This window comes from Amphiura filiformis, chromosome 1 (genome assembly GCF_039555335.1).
Source record: "Amphiura filiformis chromosome 1, Afil_fr2py, whole genome shotgun sequence".
Lineage (NCBI taxonomy): Eukaryota > Metazoa > Echinodermata > Ophiuroidea > Amphilepidida > Amphiuridae > Amphiura > Amphiura filiformis.
In genome coordinates, this window is record NC_092628.1 from 1531318 (window position 1) to 1557828 (window position 26511).

Here is a 26511-nt window from a genome sequence, read left to right on the forward strand (position 1 = left end):
AGAGTATTGATGAAGTAGCTATCTACTCCTGCTATAAATATTGATGAAGTACCTATCTACTGCTGATGTCAGTATTAAGGATGTAACTATCTACTGCTGATATGAGTATTGATGAAGTACATATCTACTGCTGCTGATATGAGTATTAATGATGTAACTATCTACTGCTTATATCAGTATTAATCACGTGTATAATATATTGATGAAATTACTATCTACTGCTGATATGAGTATTGATGAAGTACCTATCTACTGCTGATATCAGTATTAACGAAGTAGCTATCTACTGCTGATATCAGTATTGATGAAGTACCTATCTACTGCTGATGTCAGTATTAATGATGTACCTATCTACTGATGATACCAGGATTGATGAAGTAGCTATCTACTGCTGATATAAATACTGATGAATTACACATCTACTGCTGATATCAGTAGTAATAACGTAACTATCTACTACTTATATCAGTATTGATGAAGTAACTATCTACTGCTGATATCAGTATTGATGAAGTACCTATCTACTGCTGATGTCAGTATTAATGATGTACCTATCTACTGCTGATACCAGGATTGATGAAGTAGCTATCTACTGCTGATATAAATACTGATGAATTACACATCTACTGCTGATATCAGTAGTAATAACGTAACTATCTACTACTTATATCAGTATTGATGAAGTAACTATATACTGCTGATATCAGTATTAATGAAGTGCATATAATACCTACTGCTTATATAAATATTGATGAAGTACCTATCTACTGCTGATATCAGTATTAATGACGTGCATAATATCTACTGCTGATATAAATATTGAAGAAGTAATGAAACAATTAAACATTGATAAAATAACACCAATTAATAAAACAACAACAAATATACATGTAGTAACAATAAAATCCACTTCTGATATCAGTATTAACATTGGGTCGAGAAATTAGGATTATTATTCCGTGCCCCGAACTTGTCACGGTAGTACAATATAGTACCCATCTACTGCTGATATCAGTATTAATGAAGTAACTATATATCTACCGCTTATATCAGTGTTAATGAAGTGCATAATATTTACTGCTGAGATAAATATTGAAGAAGTATCTATCTACTGCTTATATCAGTGTAAACATGGTAAATGAAATACCTCCTGCATGAAAAATCTCCTGCTGAATCAGTGTTGAAGAAGTACTTTATCTAATTGCTGAATGAAATAGCTATCTGATAATGTATTTCTGTTTTTGTATTCATGGAATAGCTATTCAATCCTATCCTAATATTGATGAAAATGCTATCTACTGCTGACATTGATCATGTTGATAATGATCAAGAAGCTTTCCCCTGTTGATTCTGGTGCCTATGTGTCGGGAAACTGCATTGCCATTTATATCTGCAGAGAGACTTCGTTCCGTAATTATAATTGTGTGGGTGTGTGTGTGTTATCTTAATTGAAACCAAGTTGAACTTGTCACCAGCTCGCTCACATGGCAATAGAAACGGTTGCTATGGACGCTTAATAAAGAGACTGGTATCCATCGATTACAAACATAATTGAACTTGTACTGGTTCCATTAGGACGTAAACCACATGTAGTATAAGGTACAAAGCTTAACACCATTACTGGATTATTATTGCTTTGTGTTTTGAGAAAATTAACAAATTCGATTCGGGAAAACCTGATTATTTGATACATTATGTTTCACTGATATTATCCAGTCACTGTATATCTATAATGTAATGATTGAGAGTATTCATCTTATAATAACCTGGAGAGTTTGCTTGACATATTCCAACCGATTCATCTTGATCATCAATGACCAGATGCGGGCTACTGCGACTGGTGTAGCATCATGTAGCAGTTTTCTTGATCAGTGCTGAAGGAAGGAGATTAACAAACCAAATTTGTGCTGAAATTAAACTTGGTTCCAGTTTGTTTACATCATGGAAGCGCCTCAGCGTAATGCGCTTCTGGCGCTAAGCAATAAGATATCTGCAGAGATAAGCGCAGATAAAGTGATGCGTGAACTCGCTACTTTAGGTACTCTCCATCCTGTGCAAATTGAAGACATAAATAGTCACAAGACGTCTAAGCTGAAATCAGCAAGGTTGCTTGAACTCTTAACTTCGTGTGGACCTAAAGCTTTTCTCACATTCTATGACGTTTTGATGAAGAACGGTTATCGAAAGCTTGCCGAACAATTACGAAAGAGTACAAAAGATAACAAAGTAGCCGACGACAATGTGAAGATGCAACTTGAACAAGGTAACTATATCATCGATACGCCGTTAAGGGTAGACTAACAGCCAAAAGAAACTCGATTTTTATTAAATTTAAATTTTCTAAAAAATAACTCTTTGATATTTTGCAAAAGTTCATTCTACAAATCATATCGTTATGAATTCGGCAAAGTGACGAATCGAGAATTTTGAGCAAATTGAGTTTTTGTATGCTAATGATTATGTTTCAGGTTATCTTTTATTTCCATCAAAAATTAATGATAAATCTTACTCCCTGACATAGATATTGAAATCTTGATTTGGACGAATCGTGCCTAAGTGCGATTAATGAATTCGGCAAAGAGACGAATGGTATACTTTACAAATCAGGTGGATCTATAGTATTGTACAGCTGGAAATCCCTAATTTTCTATTATTAAATGTCCTATACTAATATATTTGATACGTATAGCTGTAGGTTTCCTCTATCCAGTGATACCAAAATAAGTACAAACATCCCCACATGATATTGCTATGGCTTAATAATGTGAGTGCGCCCCCGGGAAATTGGAAAATCCCAGAAAATCATACGCAAAATATAGGCTAACAATTTATATTTCTGCTTTAAAATCCTCGAGTTTTTGCTAAATATTACAGGGATGACTTTTTAGAACTATTATATAAAGTTAAGTCTACATAGCCTTAGGACAACCAGTAAGTTCTACACAAAAGCCTCAATTCAAGGATGCGTGCTCTTGTTTACACGTAGCTGAATGCGTGTTCGAGCCCGAATACGACTCTCTGCGCAGTGTTAGAGACATTTTGGCTACAGCATAAAGCCGAATAGCTGTTAAAATATCGATTGTTTCAAAACATACGAGTATTGCAAATAAATCGTGTACATTCACTTATATAATATACATTTCAAATGAGTGCTCAAGAATGTTCTAAATTTTTAGAAGGAACAATGAAATGGTACCAAGATTTTCAAACGCCGTTTATTCAGAACAGCAATTTTGCGTATTCGGCACTCTGCCGTGTTCATAACGATATACATAATATTGTTGTTAATGAATTATGTACGTTTGACAGAAGTGTTGTTGTTTCAGCCCTCTTTACAACACTCTAGAACCACAGGACCTACAAAAGTATATCTGTGATATTTAAGGTTAGCAAAAATTTAAAAAATTTAAAAATTTAAGAGCGCGAAAATTGGCATTTTTAGGTTAATGGTCAACTAATGAGGTTAATTTGGTCAGAAACCCACATACAGGCGTCAACTTGGGGGGGGTATTTTATCCCACCCCCTATATTCAAACAACAAGGTTGTTGGTTTTCCTTTGGTTGTTGACGATGTACAAGTATCTTCTTATCCACTTGAGCACTATTTCAGACCGTCATATTTCAAATTAAAATATTCATCTAACTGTTGCTGATGTTAACAAACACTAAAATTATACATCGAAGAAAATTACTCAAAATGTACAAGGTTTTAATTAGAAATTTAATATTATAATATTCCCTATCGATCACATTCATTATACGATTGAGGATAACAATAGCTCAAGCTTGATTTATTGCCATATTTCGATTTTATTTCTTTAATTGCAAATTGTACAATAATTATGTTTAACTGTCTCTACGCGGGTGTCGACTGCAGATGACAAGTTTCAATTTTTTTGTTTTTAAATTTGGGAGAAAATCTAAAAAATGGTTTTTTCGGGTGTTAGACACACATTATCGTCCTGCAGCTCGTGCCATCGCCAATTCTGTCTAATATATAGCACGATAAAAAGGCACAACTTGGCCGAAATTGAATTTGCACATGAATTTGCTTACTTATAAAATATCTCAAACAACCAAAATTCAAACCCTAAACCCTAAATTTAACCCTTCCTAGTGATTTTGTATATATAAATACAGATGCACTGGAAATCCATAGCTGTACACGTTAGGCGTTTTGCCAAATTGTTATTATCATCTACATGTAGCTTTACAGAAAAAAGTTTCATATTTTGAGACCTATTCTCATACACATCACAAATTCAAAATCCCTTTGGTTTACAAGTTATCGTACTTAGACTTTGCATCTAAAACCCATCCTAAATACCATATATTTAGCTTGTGTTTACATTATGTTTAAATATCAGACATCAACTATAATGTAAACGCAAGCTAAGCAGTGGTGTTTAGCTTGTGTTTAGATTATAATACAGATATCTAAACATGTCGCTTCGATAAACGGTAGCATTTAGAATAGTTTGGACGGATATAAGTGTTTAGGATGCGTTAACATGCAAATTCAACGTATGATAACTTGTAAACCTAAAGGACGGTGTTGATTTTATTTTGTATTTGTGATGTGTAGGGGAATAAATTTCGAAATCAGTAGCGTAGCCAGCGGGGGGTGAAAGAAAAGTGCCCTCTGACAAAAAAATAAAATAGAAAATCAGAAGGGCAAAGGAAAAGAAAAAGGACAAGGAGCCCTTTTTCACCAAAATTTTTGTAAACATTGTAAAGATAATGATGTATATTCATACTTAGCGGTAAACGTAAATAGGAAGCAATTTTAGACTTCTACGCTACTCAATTTTAGTACACTCACCGGAGCGCTTTCACCGGGTCAACCGGCGTCTTCAGCGGATGTTATTGCTCTGAAGATTTGTTGTTGCTAGTGATGTTGTTGGAACACCTCCGATGACGTCATAGATGTAGATGACGTCAAGCTTGAAGATGTGGTGGCAGTTGACCCGGTGAAAGCGCTCCGGTGAGTGTACTAAAATTGAGTAGCGTAGAAGTCTAAAATTGCTTCCTATTTACGTTTACCGCTACGTATGAATATACATCATTATATTAAACGCGATTTTGGCAGTGATTGCCTTCGCTTAGTGAGAGATTTTGAGAAAACATCGCTCAAAATCGCAAGGTTCAGAAACCATTTACGTTTTAACCTTACGTGTTTTAACAACCGAATCACACCCAAATACCTCCGCCTTCCGAACCCGGAAGTAACTGGACATAAAGCTAAGATCATAATTAAACGTGCGGAAAGATCCTTGTTAAATGAGAGAATCCGACAAACCAATTTTACGCTTGACATTTTTAAAGAAAAACATCAAGAAATTGAAAATAAACTGCGCGGGTGTTTACCGGAACCTGACTTCTTACAGGTGTCAAAGTTCACGGAATCAAAACAACTGTCAGAACACTACGCGGTGAAAAAGAGCCAAATTCGGAAGTTTGAACGGCTCGTTGCTGAGAAGGAAAACATCGAGAATTCGACGAAAAATGTGAATAAATCTGGAACGGTCAGTAAAGATAAATGGGTTGTTAATTTATCATCAAAACAACTAACGTCGGATGAAGTGTCAGTGTTAGAAAAGGGACTAAATTTCGCGGTAAGTCCGGACAATTTGCCCATTAACGATGTGATTGGAGCGACTGAATCGGCATGTAAAGATCTCCCCGATAAAACTGCTGCTGAATTAAGAGCCCGGGTGGTAAATATTGTCAAAACCGCCAAACCCCCCGCTAGTAATATAACCCGCGGTGAGCGATCAGCAATTAATAATCTGAGAAAGGATGAAAACATCGAAATAATCCCTGCTGACAAGGGTAGAGCCACAGTTGTAATTGATAAAACGGTCTATGAAGAAAAAGCTCTTGCACTACTCAGTGATGACAATGTGTATTCTAAACTGAAGAAAGACCCAACTCAGATTTTTCAGGCTAGACTGGTGAAATTACTTAAAGAACTGAAAGATTGTGGAGCGATTGACAGTAAAACATACTGGAAATTATACCCTACAGTATGTGATATACCCAAATATTATGGCTTGATCAAGGTTCATAAAGCCGGTGCTCCCTTGAGACCTATCGTTTCTAGCATATGATCTGTGACATATGAATTAGCTCGATTTGTCGCTGACATAATTTCACCTCTTATCGGCCAAACAGTGCATCATATAAAGAACACTCAGACTTTTGTTGATCAGGTTAGGGATCTTGTTGTACATGCGGATGAGTCCCTGATATCCTTTGATGTCACTGCGCTGTTTACATCTATCCCAGTCAAGGATACCCTGAATGTGATCAAACATTTGCTGGAAAATGATAACAGTTGGCAAGTAGACAGTGCTGAAAACCTTAGTGTTGACAATATTATCCAATTGTTAAGCTTCTGCCTTAATACAACATATTTTGTGTTTAGGAGCCAAAATTATCAGCAAAAAGATGGGTGTGCCATGGGCAGCCCTCACAGGCTTGTAGCCCGTTGGCAGCGAACGCTTACATGGAACACTTTGAACGCATTGCTTTAGCGTCTGCTCCTCACCCACCGCGTACATGGTATCGTTATGTGGATGACACATTCTGCGTAATTAAATCGTCGCATGTGGAGGAGTTTACGAACCACATAAACAGTCAGGACAATAATATCAAATTCACCCGCGAGGAAGAGCGAGACGGGCAACTCGCTTTCCTCGATACGCTAATCTCTCGGAAACAAGACGGATCTGTGAAAATCCAAGTTTACCGCAAACCTACTCACACGGATCAGTATCTGAACTTGAGCTCACACCATCCGCTGGAGCATAAACTGAGCGTCGTGAGAACACTTTTATACAGAGCGGAGACGGTTGTCACTGATCCTGACGACAATCGGAGGAGATAAGGCATGTGAAGGAGGTGCTACACGAGAGTGGCTACAAAGACTGGACATTGTTCAGGGCGCGTCCTAAACCAAAAGAACAAAATAAGGACAGCGACGACGATAGCTGCAAAAGGGCATCTTTGTCACCTTGCCGTACGTGGAAGGCCTCTCGGAACGGTTACGCAGGGCTTTTAATTCTGCTGGTGTTAGCACATCCTTTAAACCGCAGAATACCCTACGTAGATCCCTTGTCTCCCCAAAGGACAAAACTGAACAAGAGAAACAATCTGGTGTTGTGTATAGCATCCCTTGCAAAGACTGTGACGCAAGCTCGAAAAGAGGCTAACAGAACATAAATCCAAAGCGGCCAGTTCTAAGTCAGCAATTAAGGAACATATTGGCAGGAGCAAAGGGCACCAGATTGACTGGGAAAACGTGAAAGTGTTAGAGAGGGAGTCTAAGGACTTCCCTCGTAGGGTCTTGGAAGCCATCCATATCAGAACCAAAAGACCCAGACTGAACCGTGACAAAGGGTTAGACATCGACCCTGTTTGGGACAACCTCCTGACCCCCGGAACCAAGGGGCGCCACCACATCTTCAAGCTTGACGTCATCTACATCTATGACGTCATCGGAGGTGTTCCAACAACATCACTAGCAACAACAAATCTTCAGAGCAATAACATCCGCTGAAGACGCCGGTTGACCCGGTGAAAGCGCTCCGGTGAGTGTACTAAAATTGAGTAGCGTAGAAGTCTAAAATTGCTTCCTATTGTAAAGATAAAGCCCGTTCCATCCTGATAATGGGCGAAAATAGTGTAAAATACCAAATTTTAGCTCGCTACGCGCGCACATCGTCCCAATAAAGCCTTTTGTCTCTATTGTATTGTATGATGCAACTGTAATTTTTTCGTCTGTGCCCCCGCAATTTTATTTTGCCCCCCTGACCGAAAAAAAGCTGGCCACGCCCCTGTTCAAAATATGAAACATTTTTTGTCTGAAAAGGTACATGTAGATAATATTAACAAATTAACAATTCATCCGAAACTTGGCAATTTGTTGTGTTATTTTATGGAGGCGATCGAACGGGATTGTTGACAAACATGTTTTACTTTTCTATACAGCAATATGTAGCCATTTAAACCTCAGACCATAGTAGGTATACTATGTACTATACATTATACCAGCTGCAAACCTTTTAATTTTTTTTAACGTTTCAATTATTTATTTTTAATTTGATGCTAATATCATTAAAATTCAATTGCATAGCAACTATACTATTTTTAACCTCACCTACCATGCATCAGTGTACTTTTATTGTCATAAAGTGCAAGGCTCATTGCTCTTTTCCATTTCCGGAATTGATCTTGAGATACACTTGAAATAATAATATCATTAATGAGTATAAGTACCATATTACTGATATTGCTTTATTTATTATCAGCTTTATAGCTAGCAATTTTTGCTTAGCACTTTATTGAGTTTATTCCCCATCTAACACAAAACGTTTTCGACATTACGTATTCGCAAAAGGTTAGAAAAGGTTGTCAAAAACGTTTAAATGTCAGGTTATATAAAGGGCATATAAAGGGTATAAAACGTTTTCATAACATTTAAAAACATTTTTGAAAACTTACTGTAAAATGTTCTAGCATAACGTGATTTAAAAGGGCATTTCGTGATCCACAGCCTCATCTCCCCACTTTTCTCCAAAAAGATGAGATTTTTATATCACTGGAAACCTCTGGCTACATAATGTTTATGTACAAAATATTTCTTGCAGATTAATTCGTTTAGCAAAGATATCGTGAAATCTGAATTACGTTCTGGTGCACCAGAACGAAATTACAACGTATTGTCTATGGAACAGTGTAATACACATGTCATGCATAACTCGCAAACGCAATATCGGAATCAACTGAAATTTTAGGAATATGCTTTTTCGTGGATATCTACTGAAAAATGTCATAAAAAGAGGATGCTAGGATCACGAAATACTCCTTTCAGTGTTAACGAAATATATGGCAAAAATGGTTGCAAAATATTTTACAATAACATGTTTACAACATTTCAAACATTTTGTTGTAGTGTGTTTTCAAACAAAACGCTTTTATGACCTTTACCCGACTTTTAATACTGTTACCAAAACATTTTTACCAAAACCAAAATCCATGAAATAACCTGTTTAAAACATTTTAAAAACGTTTAGTGTTTGCTGGGTCTTTGGTTATATTTTTGTTAGGTTTTGTTTTCATATTATATTATATTATATTATATTATATTATATTATATTATATTATATTATATTATAATTATTTCATTGTATACTTTATTTCATTTATATGAATTTGGCAGAGTGACGAATCGAGAATTTTGAGCTACTGATTCATACATGCTTCTGACTATGTTTTAGGTGCTCTTCGGGAAAAGACATACGTCGTATACATAATTGTCACGTATTATAGAAGAGCCCCGGGTATTATATTCAAGACTATTTTGGTAATATCAAACCCTTAACTGCGTTGGTATCACAATGAGTGACATTCAATGCAGTGCCGTAGCGTCATAGGGGCACGGGGCGGGTGGGGGGTGGGGTATGGAGGGCACGTGCCCCCCAATCGATTGCAAAATTGTTAAAATCCCATAGGAAAATTGCCAAAAACCGGCTTGTGCCCCCCCATAGGAAAATTGCCAAAAACCGGCTTGTGCCCCCCCCCCAGCCCCGGCAGCCCCGGTGCCCCCAATCATGGTCGGTGCCCCCATCAGATGACCCACGCTACGCCACTGATTCAATGAATGTAGATGAAAAATGTAATATCCACTTGTGGCTTGATAAGGTAATTATAGTATCGTATGTTGCTCTACCACTTCCACATTTTTGATAACCCTGGCAACATAATTATTATTACACAATCGCTCACTTGCTCCAAATTACCCAATATCGCTTAGACCATGCTTGCGATATCAATATCTTGCAATTAATTCTGCAAACAACGTGTGTAATTCAAAACCTATATTGTTTGGTTATTCATCATAATTGATCGCTATTTTTTGAATATTTTCCTTATTTTATATCATAATTTTTAATCTTCTGTGATAGTGATACCTTATACTGAAACTTTTAACTTGTGTTTGTTAGTAATATTTTTGATATCCGCACGGACATGTGGATGAACAATACTGTATTGAACATGTTTTTACCGTGTATAAATAAAGCTATTATTATTATTATTATTATTATTATAAATAGTGAACAAAACGCAATTTATGATTTATGTGTTCCAGGTAACCATGGTAACAATATTTGCCAATAACCATGATAATTTAATTTTGATTATGTAGCTAAGCATGGACTATCAGTCTGAACTAAGCATAACGATTATAATTTGAAATTGCATGATGTCGCTTATTTCAGTTCCCATGGACAAAAGTTTGGAATATTTTAATTTTTTTTTGCATAGTCCTGTTTTTAAGTGCAGATTTCTTACCATCATTGAGTATTGATGTCTGCACCATGGTCGGATAACAAGGCAACATTAACAATTGATCAGCGCAGGGACTGATCAGATTAAACCCCAGTCGCTCGCTAGTGTCCAAAGTTGTTTTAGCGATATGATTTATAAGGTTTACATTGGCTTTTGCATTACCGTGTGAAGAAACCAGCTTTACTTTGTTGCATCTGTCTGTTGTATACGATATTTCTGATCACGGGGTGCGAGATTTATACGCCCGCGTGGGTTGGTACAATTTGTGACCCTACTTCTCATACCCGACTTTTCATACCACACTTGACCCAACTTTTTATCGTTATGATAAATCATTTTATATAGATATTTCAATGAATACTACGAATTGAAAAGGCTAAATCAGTGTAATTGGTGAAAAATTATGATTTAGAAATTATTATTTATAAACATCGCCCTTCCTCGTGCGCAGCCATAATCTCCAAACCAGTCGTTCATAAGTTACCTTTTCATGAGGAAGTATATCTGTCTGTCACATTAAGATCTACGCATGGTGACATTATAAACGTCAATATTGTCATTGCATGTTATTCAGCACTTTCACTGCTACCAACATTTGAGATTAATTGAGTATTGACTTCAGTGTACCGCTCAGTTGCTCCAAGCAAGTTCAATCAAGCTAGCATATCAAGGCTTAATTGGTCAATGCATTGTGATTAAGCAAACATTTATTGATTGGCTTGAGCAAACTTTATAACCAGGTTTAGGGAGTGTTCAGAACATTGGGGGGGGGGGCTGTGCACTTGGAAATTGGAGTCAAAAGTTTTGCCCCCCCCCCCTTCCTTCATTTTTTTAATTTATAAGCCTTTCCTACACTGAAACATGCAAGTTTTATAGGGTGACTTGTATGAAGTTTAAATTCATTGTATGCATTCTAATTTTTTCATGTTTCATTATTAGAACCACTAATTAAAAAAAATAACAAATTGAGAGAAACATCTGGGCACATACTCAAGATTTTTAGTGCTTTAGACTTGTTTATCAGGGGCGTAATTTTTCTTGGTCAGTGGAAAAATATAAATTTCGGGGCAAAGACGAAAAAAATGTCGGTTGCATCATTTTGACCCGGTATTATCAGTGGAATATATACATATACTCTTTTCTTATAGAGACTGGATAAATGTAAAGTCTTCGAGCTTCCAAAAAGAAATGTTGTATCTTCTTGTTCTTTTGGTATTTTCTTGTTAAAACTTTTTTGTGACCCCCGCCCCCTATCAGGAGCAAAAACTTTTTTGACTCCCCTTTTTGAAGACATAAAACTTTTTTGACTCCCCTTTTAGAGACTAAAACTTTTTTGACCCCTCCATTTTGCCACCCCAAAGTATTTCTGAACAATCCCTTAGTCCAGGCGATTAGAATTGCACAGGGCTCAAAACTCATCAATACTAATCACAATTTTGTATCTAAATATGGCTGAACGAGGCTTTGAAATTTGAGATGAGAAAATGCTTGAAAACGCTGTTCTTTATGAATAATATTAAGGAAATGTGTATGGTATTTGCTTAATATTTGATTACCAACGGAATAAACTGCGAATATCTAACAAAACTTTAAAAATAAGTCGGGTCAGGTGGGGTATGAAAAGTCGGGTATGAAAAGTAGGGTCACAAATTGTACCAACCCCGCCCGCGTCATTGACTCAAGTTACGTAATGGCGGCTACAAACAGAAAGATATTGGTGCCGCTTTAGGAATTATATAAGGTGCAGTTTCTAAAATTTTAAAGAGACGTCGAGAGACCGGAACTACTACACCTAGACCAAGGTCAGGTCGGCCACGAAAGACAACCGCCAGGGAAGACCGATCTCTCATTGAGACTTTGGTGCAATGGCCGCACGAAGCCTGCATCTTATGGGCAGAAGTATCCCACAGGTTAGGTAACATGGACAACCAACTAATCACCCTGCATGAACTTAGACACACCCTCATTGCTTGCTGGCGAGATATTCCACAAGGAACATTGGCAAACCTGGTCGAGGGAATGTCACGTCGCGTACATGACCTTGCGCTGGCAATGGGTGGATACACCAAATATTGAGGTTTATTTTCTCACGCAAGAGAATTATGTGACCATGTCACAGTGAGAGTTTAAGTTTAAACACTGAAAGTAATGCCTACTGTGCATAAAACTACCTTTACATAATAGTGATTTCTTAAATACGCTCAAACTAAATTGCAAAAATGATCGATAGATGGAGATTTTTTTTTCCGCGTCCTTTAATACCTCATTCGGTACGATGCCACTTTATTTCCCCAAGTGTTTCCAAAATGACACCTTTTGATTTTCTTCCTTCATGGCTTATTCTTGTCGTCTTTTGTATCGGGCTCATTACAGCGCAACAGATTAACGCTCACTGCGCTGCACAGGTGTTCATTATATTTATAGTTATTTTGATGGAAAAGTCTATGTAAATTTTCACATTTAATACTCTCATTCAAATTGGTTAAGTTGGGGAATTTCATAGTGCCTAATGAGGTATCAAATTGGTTAAGTTGGGGAATTTCATAGTGCCTAATGAGGTATCAAACAAAATATGCAGAACAGAATTCTCCATCTATCGGCTGCTATCATGCTACTTTATTTAGTAATTTGGTTATTATACGACATTGGTGTTCTTCAGTGTCCTCTTCACTCCATCAATATACGGATGAGGTTGGCAAACAGCATCTTGTATAACGCGTGAGAACCAATCACCTGCACGATCACATGATCAATGCTTATTGAACTTGATATTTTAATGGAGTCAATCCTGGTATATGCCCATCAATTATGAAGTATATTCACCAAAAATAGCATGTTGAATAATTATTCATAATTTTGCAGGTCAATATTCACTTACATAACTCATTGTTTTAGTACTGACTTCCTTGTTGAAGTGACGGGGACGTGCCGCCGAAATTGGTCCGTTGTTTTTACACAGAAAATCCCTAGACATGGGTCCATGTTTTGAAAAATTGTCCCAAAACGTCAAAAATGGGTAGGATTTTACATAAAAATCCTTAGATATGGGTCCGGGTTTTGATAAATCGTCGTAAACATTTTGTTTAAGCAACACAAATTTAGCGCAAATTTATGCTATTGAAAATCATTATTGTCAACTTTAGGAATCTATTCAAAAATAATGTAGGGCTAAATCCATAATAATTCACGCGATAGTGTTTTAAAAATACAAAGAATGGGTGACGAATTTGGCAAGAACCTTTACTTGTCAATGAACTTCAAAAGAAGTAGCATGTGCACTTGCAAACATTATGATAATACAAGTGAATGAACTTTTTTATTTTCAATATCATACCTACAACTATTGACGCATACTTCATTAATTGCATTATGTTTTATGCTTGAAAGCATTTGAAAGAACATTTTAATTAATCAAAGAATATTTGAAATGATAATAATTAAATGATGAGTATTGATGTCTGCATGGTCAGGTAGCAAGGCAACATTACAATTGATCAGCCCAGGGACTGATCAGATTGACTCCCAATGCTGATTTTAAACCCCAGTCGCTCTAGTGTCCAACGAAACAATGAAATGAAGTTCTTTTCAACGGAACGACAACAAAATGGAATCACTGGATGGACTTCAATCGTTCCTGCAATATACTTGCAAGTGTTTATCTTGAAGAAAAAAAAAGACTGAAACCAGATCAATCTAACCCAGATCAATCTCATTTATTGTTTTCTTTATGCATATAGTCAGAAATTATGGTTATTGAAGCACCTTTGACCTTTTGTGCAAGTAGGTATTCCTCTGATAATAAAATAATAATAATAATAATAATAATATGTTGTTCTTTTAACAAGAAAAATATATCAGAAGATAAGACAGTATAGACAACGAAAAAATACTTCGACAAGATAATACAATTCCTCAGGAAAGTTGTTAAAATTATTTTACCTGCCATTTCATATAATAACCATTACAACACAACAGGATACAAATACAAAATGTAACGCAGCTTAAGGGTCACATAATTGCATGTATTTATGTTTAATGTATTTATGTATATAGATGGCCACTGTACATATTCGTATTAAATAATGATTATCTGTTTCTCGTTATCAAAGTCATCAATCAATATCTTGTTAGCTATTCTCGTTGCCCAATGGCAATGCCATCGTTACCATGGTAACATTGTGTTCTCATTTGTTACGTTTAGGTTCGCCAAATAGTTATTGGCAATACCAGATAGATCGATCATTTTGGTTTATAATCGCATGTTGTTTTCCTTACTTTTAATAACTGTAAATAATGTCTCATTATTAACGCTTGTTTTACCAACCAACACTCTAACAGGGTTTTCTTGGTGCACTAAAACATTCAAATATTAAGTCTGTCCACACGGCTATCGATTGCAGACGACAAGTGTCAAATTTCCTTTCCTTTAAGAATTCAAAAAGGTCAAAACTGTACGATTTTCATGAACGTATTTACAATCAGCATGAAAATTGCATTAAAATGAGTACAAACAAGCATAGCATTGGTTCAGTGGTTCTTGAGAAAGCTCTTGATATTGAGAGAAAATATCTCAAAACTTGAACTTTTATATTGCACCCTATGGCCAAATGACTTAAGTAAATTGTAAGTGCATTCCTTGCGCTCACATTACCGATAACAGAGTTAAGTGGGTATAGGGGGTTGATGAAGACCAGCCATTTTTATTTTGCTCTTACCAAAAAATTTAATTGATGATTTCCATTCATTATAATAGTCAGAAATACAGTGAAAATTGATTGTACGATTTTTAAGCCAAAATTAATATCGCCATAATATGGTCACGTTAGTACTTATTTTGAAATCACAGCATGGGTAGAGGAAACTTATAGCCATCCATTGGTACTAAAATAGTTGAGCTTCGGTATAGAAATGCATGGGGTGGTACAATCGCTTAGTAAAGGGTGTAATCAAAAAACATAATATGAAGTGCCATTACTCTAGATTTTCTAGGAATTTCAGTAACATAATTATATTCAGTCTAGTCATATTTATTGGTCATATCAAGTTCTCTCCAATTCTCTAAGATTTGTGATAAATATCAACATACCGTTTACTCCTTTACAGCTATTCCTTTACATTATCTTTATAGTAAATGCAATGACGATAATTAACCTTGAATCAAACTTGATTATTTTTTATCTGAAATATCTGATACGTAAAATACGTTTATTATGAAAAATAAGTAGTTTGATGGAATTTAACACCGATACAAAACAGGTGTACAGATCTCATGCCGTTGACTCACAAACCGGTGTGCGTAAGATAATCTATATATGCAATATTAAATAATCGAGGATATAACATTTTAATCATTTGATATGGTACTGATGTATGGAGATTAAACTGGCGTCAATAGTATTGTACCAACTACCATAACTACTGCAATTCGTCTCATTAACAGAAGCTTCAGGCAGAGGGAAAAGTTTTTTAGATTCTAAAAAAATGGGCCTGATCATCTCATATACTGACGAATTTCAGATGCAAATACATCCTTGGTAGAAAATAATTATACTACCCATGCAGATTCCTTAGCTACCCCAACCCCAAACTCTGTCTTAAGGAGACAAATCTGCAAGGAATTTGCCCAGAAAGCAAGCACTTCTGCGAAGTTCTCATCCTGGTTCCCACCAAACCAGTATCGGTCCCGCATGACGATCAGAAGGCCACCAAAATGTGGCTCTTTTAGATGTACATACAAACAGATATCAGTACAGTTCCTTGCCCTACGCAATCTCCTTAAAGCAACTTACTGACTTTAGTATTCTTGCCAGTCATCATTATTATTATTGTTTCAAATCCACTAGTCCAGTCTGCAATTCTTTCATGTGTACATATTTATTTCATGTTTTTAATATTTGAGTGTTTTAAAATATACTCCTCATACTGCAGTTACTGTCCGTTTTCCTATACATAATACACAGTGCTCTTTCCCATTGACGCGTGACCTCTACAAATAGCCTACGTTAAAAGAATGGGGATATGCCTAGTTAACGTCGCTGTGTGAAAAATAACCGGCCAATATTAAAAGTACTCTTCTAAAGTTCTAGAAAATATAGTTTTGTAACATGTCCTAAATTTTTAGCTAATTTAGATGTTTGGAAATATTCGTACTTTGGTGTTTTAGTTAATGTTATAGGTAATAGTACATTGCCTAGTTAACGTCGCTGTGTGAAAAATAACCGGCCAATATTAAAAGTACTCTTCTAAAATTCTAGACAATATAGTTTTGTAACATGTCCTAAATTTTTAGCTAATTTAGATGTTTGGAAATATTCGTACTTTGGTGTTTTAGGAATGATATGTAAACGACAGATAACACCAAAAAATATGAAGAAATTATTTCCAAACCGTGTTAAGTCTGCAAACCACCATGTTTCTCATTTTCAAGAACGCTGGTTAACAATAAGCAGAGTTTTGTCTCATTTCGTAAACAAAAGCCCACACAGAATTGTTCTCTAGCGCTCGCTTTATAATCGTTCACCCAACTGAAACTATAATCCCAGCCATTGCTCCATTGTACGTGTAAAAGCAGAAACATATGATGTGTGTATTTAACCAGAGAAGATATGATTTAATCAGTTGAGCTACTTTCAATGAGTGTTATCTTGGTTTAATAGCTTTTAATGGGGTTTAAGTCCTGCAAAGGTCGAATTGAATTCTACTGTAGACATGACTGCATCATGTTAACAAAAGTATGGAAAGTTTTTTTAAGCAACTATTATATCAGATTATTTGTGACATGTTCATCATGTTGATATCGTGTTCATATCATTAAATATCTACATTATTTCCATTTACAATGACACAACATTTAAACAATCACCTTTTCGCGGTTAAGTACACGTCTTGTGAATGTAGTGGGGTCTTGAACAGAATGTGCCAAATTGACTATTATTCTGTGCTCAAACAACACTAGTCAGTAACTTCAATAGCGGTGGAAACCCATACAGCCACAACAGCCAGGCACCTCCTCCCATTACATGCATGCTGCTCACTAACCTGGTCACACTTTGTTGTAGAACGGCATTCCATTCTTCAACCAGTATTCGTCGCAGGCCGTTCAATGTGGTTGCATTGGCTACTCTGGCACGCACAGCACGACCAAGTGTCTCACAAGTGTTCAATCAGATTTGTGGTCTGGGCTGATGGCAGGTTATTCCATTCTCTCTAATCCCACATAAATATGTAGGTAGTTGTTGTAGATTCATAACCTCATTAATAAACGTGCGATCCAATCATATTTTATTATTTGCGAAAACGCGAACGCAAATCGAGGTCATTAATATCTCACAATTGACCGCAAAATGCGTAATTGTTCCAATGTCGCACACAATTGACTTCTGCGTGCGCGGTATTGTGCGTCCAACAAACTGCGCGCGCGCTGGCTGCCGTATTTGGATTGCGCGCTACCATATTTGCACAGATTGTGATACGCACTTTTGTTATTGGTCGTTCTGTTTTAGCCTGATCGATTTTTGGCAAGGGAAGATGTAAAAATCATCTATTTTTATAAACTTTGCATCGGTAATATGTCGGGCATTGTGAAAAATCTAAACATTTTGCTTTGGACCTCGGAATATCCCCCGGGCTACGCCCCTCGGGATATTCCTCGGTTCCAAAGGCAAAATGTTTAGATTTTTCACAATGCCCTCCAAATAACCGATGCGCAGTTATTAACCTCTAATTGTAAAAATAATGGTCAATTTGGCACAATGGGTTTGAGACCCACTACATTCACAAGATGTGTACTCAGGCGTGAAAAAGATGATTGTTTCAAACGTGGTGTCTTTGGGAAGGGGAATAAAGTACATATAGCTATACATTGATATGCAATACGACATGAACATGTCACACAAAAAGGGATATAGATGCTTGAAAAAACTTTCCAAACTTTTGTTGAGGAGTTTATAAAAGAGAAGAGTATAAAAATAGAGTTTTGGCAAAATGCTTCTTCTGTACAAAACTAACCTTGTACATGTTGTACATTTGTTATTTTCTTCTTTATTACAGATCGAAGCATGTTACCGGCTCCTCGGGGATACGACGATGCCTTACGCAACTGTAAAGAAGCATTTATTTGCGATGTCTGGAGTGAACATCTTATGGCGCTTCTGGGGGATCAAGGTAAATATCTGCATTGGTAAACACTCATATCGTTATGAATTCGGCAGAGTGACGAATCGAGAGTTTTGAGCAAATTGAGTTACTGTATGCATGTGATTATGTATTAGGCGATCTTTCATTTCCACCAAAAATTAATGATCAATCTTACTTCCCGACGTAGATATTGAAATTGTGATTTGGACGAATCGCGCCTTAGTGCGATTAATGAATTTGACCAAAAGACGAATCGTATACTTATCTGTACAAATCAGGCTGATAAATTGTATAGTATAGCTGGAAACTCGGAATTTTTTTATATTACATGTCATATGCTGTTATTTTTGATACCAATTGGTAGCTATAGGTATCTTCTATCCAGTGATACCAAAATAAGTACAAACATTCCCCACATGATATCGCTATGGCGTAATTATGTCAGAGCGCCATCGCAAAATTGGGAAATCACAGAAAATTATACACAAAATATAGGCCAATATTGTTTTATCTACTCTAAAATCCCTGATTTCAACCGGAGTTTTCACTAAATATTACGGGGATGACTAATTATAACTTATATACCAAGTTTAGAATCTATAGCCTTAGGACAACCAGCAATTTTGAAATAAAATCCCCAAATCAAGGATGAGTGCTATAGTTTACACGTAGTTGAATGCGGATTCGTCTCCGTATACAACTCTTTGCGCAGCGGTTGACACTTTTTGGATTTAGCATAAAGCCGAATAGCTGTAAATACCTGTTTTGAGGGATATATCGATTGTTTCAGAATTTGCGAATATTGCAAATAATTAGTGCACATTCACGTCTATAATATACATTTCAACTGAGTGCTCACGAATGTTCTCATATCTTTTGAAGGGCCGATGGAATGGTACTAATATTTTCAAACGCCGTTTACTCAGAACAGCGATTTTGCGGATTCGTCACTCTGCCGTATTCATAACGATATTATAAGAATTATGATATCCACATTCAATGGCGAAAACATCTCTAGTGTATATCAACGTATACAATCTTGGTCGTATATCTTAACAAAAATCAGAATTGTAAACAAACATGACCATTTTGGTATCGGTATGAAAAATGCATTAAAATGAGTACAAACAAGCGCAAGCCTCGTATTGGTTCAGTGATTCTTAAGAAAGCTATTGATATTTTGACGAAAGCTTATGGCAGCACGCAGAGCTTTAATTAAATATTTGCCCTAATAATATATTAACCATATCGTAACACTTATGCTAATCATAAGCATGGTCTCTACTCCCAGACCTAACCATTAATGAAAACTCTACGATCCACACCATAACCAATAATTTAAAAAACATGGCACAGGACGAAATTGGAACAGTGTTGGTTATTATCAATATACTGGTGTCATTTTTCTTGTGTTATTAAATCATTTTTTGTATGATGAATTAAACAAAATTGTTGTTCATTTACGTGAGCTTTCTACTTGCAAGACGTTAAGTCTTTTTTAAACTTGTTGTCAACAACATCACGTGTTTAGGTTGCTGGTGTGTCTATGGATGTTGTTAGCCTCCCTCACTCACTCCTCTATTGTACCAGTAAATCGATTTTTTTGTTTTTTTGTTTTTATTTTCAGACCTAATCGGGGAACACACCAGACAGATAATAGATGGTGGCACTAGCCGGGAGGAAAGGGCTGAGCTGCTATTTTGGAATCTTGTTCATCAACTTCAAAAGAAAGGTCATTCTGCTTTTGTTGTGTTACAGGACACATTAGAACAAAGTTATCCACACATAGGTGACTTGCTGTGGGAGAATGTCAAGTCAATTGTTGCACCACCAAGGAGCTCTATGGAAAGTGAGTGCTTTTAATTGGGAAAGTAATGTTTTTCTTAAAAGAAGCTATAGATGAGTTGACTTCTGACGTCAATGCCTGGCAGGATGCGCACGCATCATCACACTTTCCATTGTTTTTTAAAACTCCCGCCACATCACAATAAGGCTATTGAACAGTGTAGTGGTTGCATGGGATTCACTCAAGCATATCGATATACCAGTCCCTTGCCTTTGTTAATAAACATTGAGGTCAACTCATCTATAGAGATGAGGTAGTTCTAGCGACGGTAGTATTGTACGTGGGTTCATGGAAAGTGTTTGTGGCTTGTGAATGAAGCAGCATGTGTAATCATAAAAAGATTGTGTAAGTCCCCGGTGTAAGCCAGACCTGTTTCACCATTATACGACCTACCTTTGAGCTACTTCGAGCCTGACGCTTTAAATTTACTGTTTGTTATTGTAGATTTATTCAGCATCGAAGTGGTTACGTAATTGGTTACCGGATCACGCTATTTTGATATGCCTTCAAGTGCCATATACTTTGTGTGGTGATTGTTTCGATCGTGGTTCATAACTCAAGCGCGTGATCCCGTTGACATAGTAACATTACGTAACTTCGATACTGAATTGAGCTAACCATCTTATTTGACGTATACAAACTGCTTATTGGTTCGGTAATACCCATACGAGGACTCAGGGAGCTGATCCCGGTTTCGATGGTTTATTAGGGAGTGTGATAGCAGCCAATCCCTTATGGTGATAAATAGTTTATATGATGTGTCTTGGACCACAGTGGCCATCAAATTCTTGTCAAGTGTGCTGAGGCTTGTGGGTTACTATAAATTACTGCATTTTTTAAAAACTTACATTAGAATACGTTTAAAACTCATTTGCAAATGTTGAATTGTGTCACAAGTGTGTTCTTTGCTTTTAATATTAAAATTTGCGACATTAGCCGGATATTTTAAAACATATCGGCATGTTTAATGCAGGATAAATTTCCTTCGGACCGGTATAAATGCTAAATTTTCTTTGGAGAGGTAAAACTCTTGACATATGGTACAACGTGGAATATTTGAAATCTCCAATAAATTACCTTTGTGTATCCGTTCTCTGTAGGTCGAGCAGCACGCGGGGCTTACTCAAGAATTAACAATGACGAGAAAACAGATGAAAACCACGATGAGAAACAAGACCACGAACACACACGGGAAGGAGATGAAGAGGAGGAGGGGGTGGACAGCAATGATGTCATAGAGACATTAGAAGACTTGCAGAATGAGTTATCGGATACTAAGACGGATAATATACGACACTCGATGCAATTAGAAAGAGCTATACAGGTAAATTATAACAAGAGAGTGATTCATTGTTTATCCAATTAGCAAAAACGCTGGATCACCTGTCCAAACGAACTCAGCAAAGACTAGAACCGGCAAAACTGTTATGTTCCATCGCGTACCTGTGATTATGTTTTATAATTTGATATGGTAATGAACTTTTATAGGACTTATTGTAAATAATGCAAACTATATCTATGTTATGTTATCTATATAACATTCAGGTAGTTGTCCATATTGACATTTCATTTATAATACTGCACAAATGAACAAAATGGTCCGATTGGTCAAGTTTGCCAAGGTCACGAGTAATAATCACAGATCTAGTATCAATACGTTTTCCTGAAATTAGGTAAATGTTTTGAGTGTAAAATTAAATGAACTTATTTCCATTTGTATCCACCCATGCAGGTTATCGCGGAGGCAAATGGCACTATTCGGGTGCTGGAAGCTCGTGTTTTGAATCTTGAACAAGAGCGAGATAATGCCAACTTGGAAGCAGATATGGCACGGAAGGAAGCTGGCGAATGTCGTATCCAGGTGGAGGTTGTCCGGCGAGGACGTGAACAAGAGAGGACCAGACAGCAAGACCATCTAGTCAAGTGGGAAGCGCAACAGAAAGAACGAATGAATCAATTGGATCAGAAAGACGCCAAATTGCGTTCAAAAGAGAATGGTCTGAAGAGGAGAGAAGACGATGTACAACAACAGGTAAGCGAACCAATGAAATGAATCGTATTTGATAGCTAACCAATGAAATTAATCGTATTTGATATTTTGGAAAGAACGAGTCATCCCAGTGGACGAATGCAAATACGTGTAGCTCCTTAACTTTCTCGTTCCTCACAGCATAATTATACCTTTTGTATAATGTCATTCCATTCTTTACAGTATGAACGATATTGCTGTAGAAAAATATAATTTAAACAGGTATCCACCAAAAAAGTTCACTTAAAAAAAAAACCAAAAAAAAAACAATAAGCACAAGCTTTTATCTCAAATCAACATCCAATAGGAATAATTGAATGTGGACCCTGCTTTTACTGAAGACACAATGTAACCTATAGTTTTGTTCTTCTTGCAGCTCCAGGTAACTAAGAAGCAACAATCAGAGATAGAAAGACGGACTAAGGATTTACTGCATAAAACTGATATGCAAGAGAAGAAACAAGAAGAACTGAATAGCAGAGAAGAAAAGGTTAGACAGAAAGATAGACTGCTTCGGAGGCGGGAAGATGATGTATCATCCCGTGAAGATGATGTATCTAGAAAGGAAGAAATCATATCTAAGGGCGAGGTCAAATTGAAAAGGAGAGAAATCGAAGCAAAACGGTTGGAAGAACAACTGAAAATTATGCAGGAAGAAATCAATCGACAAGACGCGATACTGAGGAAGAAAGAAGATGAATGTCGACGAAAGGAACAGGATCAGCAGATACAAGATGAGAATTTGCAAAAACGAGAGGATGGATTGAAACAAAAGGAACGACGGGTGAAGATGAAGTTGTCTGATTTAAGACAACAAGAGGAGGAACAAAAGATGAAGGAGGAAGAACTGAGAGAAAAAGATAAGGACATTGTGAAGAAAGATCATGAGCTGAAGAGTAAGGATAAAGATATTACACAACGTGCGATTGATGTAGAAAGTAGAGAGAAAGACTGCGAGGAGAGGGAAGAGAAATTAGAACAGGATGAAGAAGAGTTATCTCGTCGAGAATCAAAAGTCACATCAAAAGAAGAAGCTTGTTCTAATCTGCAGTATATCTTGAACCAGCGCAATGCGGAACAAGAGAAGATCGACCGCACCCTTAAGATGATGGAACTTGAACAAAGACGAATGGAATTAGAGCAGATTCGTCGTGAGCAGGCATTGATAGTCAAAGAGCAAGAACAAATGGAATCTGAACGACTGAATGAAAGTCAAGGTCAACAGAAATTACAACAATTACGAGCAAAAATGGAAGCAGTTGAACGACGAGCTAACGAGTTGGAACAAAAAGAAGAGTTGTTGGGAAGAATTGAACTGGAACAGCGCATGCGTGAGCTGGAGTATACAATCAATGACGCCGAAGATGGAGATGATTTTGAAGATAGTGGAATAATGGATTCTAAACCAGAGTCAGTTTTCAGTGATGCAGGCATAATCGAGGAAGAAGAAAATTTCCGAGAGTATATTATCGTACAAAAAGGCGTCCGAAATGCCGACCCACAAAGCAAACCGTTCTTTACCGTAAAAGTATCTGCACCACATATCATATCAACGCTAAAGACGATTCTTGCTGCTGAAGAAGGAATTCCAGTCTCATGGCAAAGACTGTATATCAACAATCGTCTGCTCGATGATAGTAGCGAGTTACCTGATAGCGACGTTCCCAGTGAAATGGCTCTAGACATGAAGCTCGTTATACCATCAGGGAAGGTTCGAATCCCCGTCAAAGCATCTCGAGGAGCTGCCAACATTGTCGAATTTGATCCAACTGAAACGGTTGCCTGCGCAAAAGTCCGCATCTTTAAACATGGCGGTATCCCACCACATCAGCAGCGACTGCTGTACAGGGATAAACCATTGGAAGAACATTGTACTATAGAGAGTCTCAATCTGCGCAAGAATGCCATAATTCATCTCAGACTTCGTCTGCGTATCAATGCACAGATCTCCCGTACAGACACCATACCCGTCACCATTGATGAATCTGATACAGTGGAGCAATTAAAGGAGATCATTCAAGAGGAAACACAACTTCCGGCTGATACTATGAAAATATACTACAATAAACGCGAGCTGGATGACCATCGTCCAGTGTCACATTTTGGTATTACTGAAGACGCCACATTACAGATCATACACACTCCATAACCTTTGCCATTCGACCCGGAACAGATTCCGTAAGCATAGAGATTGACCCAGGAGCATCAGCGCGACAACTGAAGCAACTTCTGCGCCGGAAGAATCTTAAAATTGAACGGCCTACCATAATAGCAGGGGATAAGGTTCTCAACGATGAGCAGACAATTATGGAGGCGCTTCAGAAAGGTGACACGTTTGAGATTCATAGCGGAAACGTGCTGGTGGTACTTGAAACGGGCGAGATTATCCGTAATGCAAAAATACAAACAGGATCTAATAAGAAGGGATCACCACAAAAGGGGTCGGTACACAGAGGTCACAGTGTTGACGCTAGTATATAGTTACCATGTTAATAATAGACTTTGTAAACACACCCGCCGAATCGAGCACATCACCACCTTATCATATTGTAGCACATAGAATCATAGAAAGAATGCCTGAAATAGACCCGGACATGGGTACACGGGCACCTGAAATAGACACGTGTACACGGGTACCTGAAATAGACACGGGTACACGGATACCTGAAATAGACACGGGTACACGGATACCTGAAATAGACACGGGTACACGGATACCTGAAATAGACACGGGTACTTGAATTAAGAATGGAATAGACACGGGTACACGGGTACCTGAAATAGACACGGGTAAACGGGTACCTGAATTAAGAATGAAATAGACACGTGTACACGGGTACCTGAAATATACACGGGTACACGGGTACCTGAAATAGACACGGGTACCTGAATTAAGAATGAAATAGACACGGGTACACGGATACCTGAAATAGACACGGGAACCTGAATTAAGAATGAAATAGACACGTGTACACGGGTACCTGAAATAGACACGGGTACACGGGTACCTGAAATAGACACGGGTAAACGGATACCTGAATTAAGAATGAAATAGACACTGGGTACACGGGAATCTGAAATGGACACGAGGACACTGGTAGTCCAATTCTATCACATGATGTTTTATACATCTATCATCTAAATACTTTTAATCTAAGTTATAGACCATTTCTATTATTGGCATTTCCCTGTCGTTTATAGTGGGATGAACATCGATATCACGTTTTATAACATAACGAAAGCGAATACAAGAAGAGCGTGATATCAATGTGCGCCACATCAAGGTCTGGATGTGCCAATCATAGAAATGGTCTATAGAGTGTTAGAAATATAATTGGGCCATTCTATTTAAAATCCACACTCCCCCTGAAGAAGATTTTGAAAATTTCTGCCAGGGGGAGTATGAAGTTCAAATAGAATGAGCACATTAGGTAGCTCTATTTGAAACTCACCCTCCCTCTGTAGAAGATTCAGGTTAGATCTTTCTCAGAGGGTGTAAGAGATTCAAATATTCATCCCTTACTTCCCCTGTGGAAGATATTTCCAAAATCTTCCACAGGGGTAGTGTGGATTTTAAATGGAAAATCCCATTGACCCATAGACAAGCATTTGACAGTTAATGCGCTTTTGCTCATACCGTAGAAATCTCAGCCCTTGGGTAATGAAAAAAACAAACAATGATCTTTCCTTTGATGAGGCGTTTCGTAATAAAATCTCAGGCTGTCAAATGGGTCCATCCCCCTTTAAGCACTAATCATTTCATTATGAATAAGACCAATAAATACCATTTGCAAGTCTGATCATGGATGATATACGGGATCAGTTTACCATCAAATTTCCCGATTTTTGTGTGTATATGAAGCACTATACATATTTCAGAATAAGAGGATTATTATGTATGATCTTTTCGTTTATGAATTGCTAGAGATTATTAGTAGTATGCCAACTCATCTGATTTAACGTTATTTAATTATTGTTTCTTATAAACAAATATTCACATATTACAAGTTCGTATTTTTCTAGCACTTATGATGTTACACAAAGTATAGTTAAGTATTAAGTAAATGCCTATATAAACTTAGTGTAAATTAGATAAGAATGTTACGTATACCGACCGCAAAAGGTACCAGTTATTTTTACCCCTGTT

The 26511-nt window shown here is 37.1% G+C and overlaps 1 protein-coding gene across 1 annotated transcript; it reads left to right on the plus strand.

Annotated features, from left to right (window-relative positions):
* The first annotated feature begins 1767 nt into the window (after positions 1 to 1767).
* Positions 1768 to 26245, plus strand: LOC140169447 (uncharacterized). Its single transcript, XM_072192711.1, is given in 7 exon segments — positions 1768 to 2263; positions 18403 to 18516; positions 20117 to 20338; positions 21436 to 21659; positions 22068 to 22367; positions 22741 to 24498; positions 24501 to 26245. Coding segments are annotated over 7 exon segments (3285 nt in total). The 5' UTR covers positions 1768 to 1941; the 3' UTR covers positions 24846 to 26245.
* The last annotated feature ends 266 nt before the right edge of the window (positions 26246 to 26511 follow it).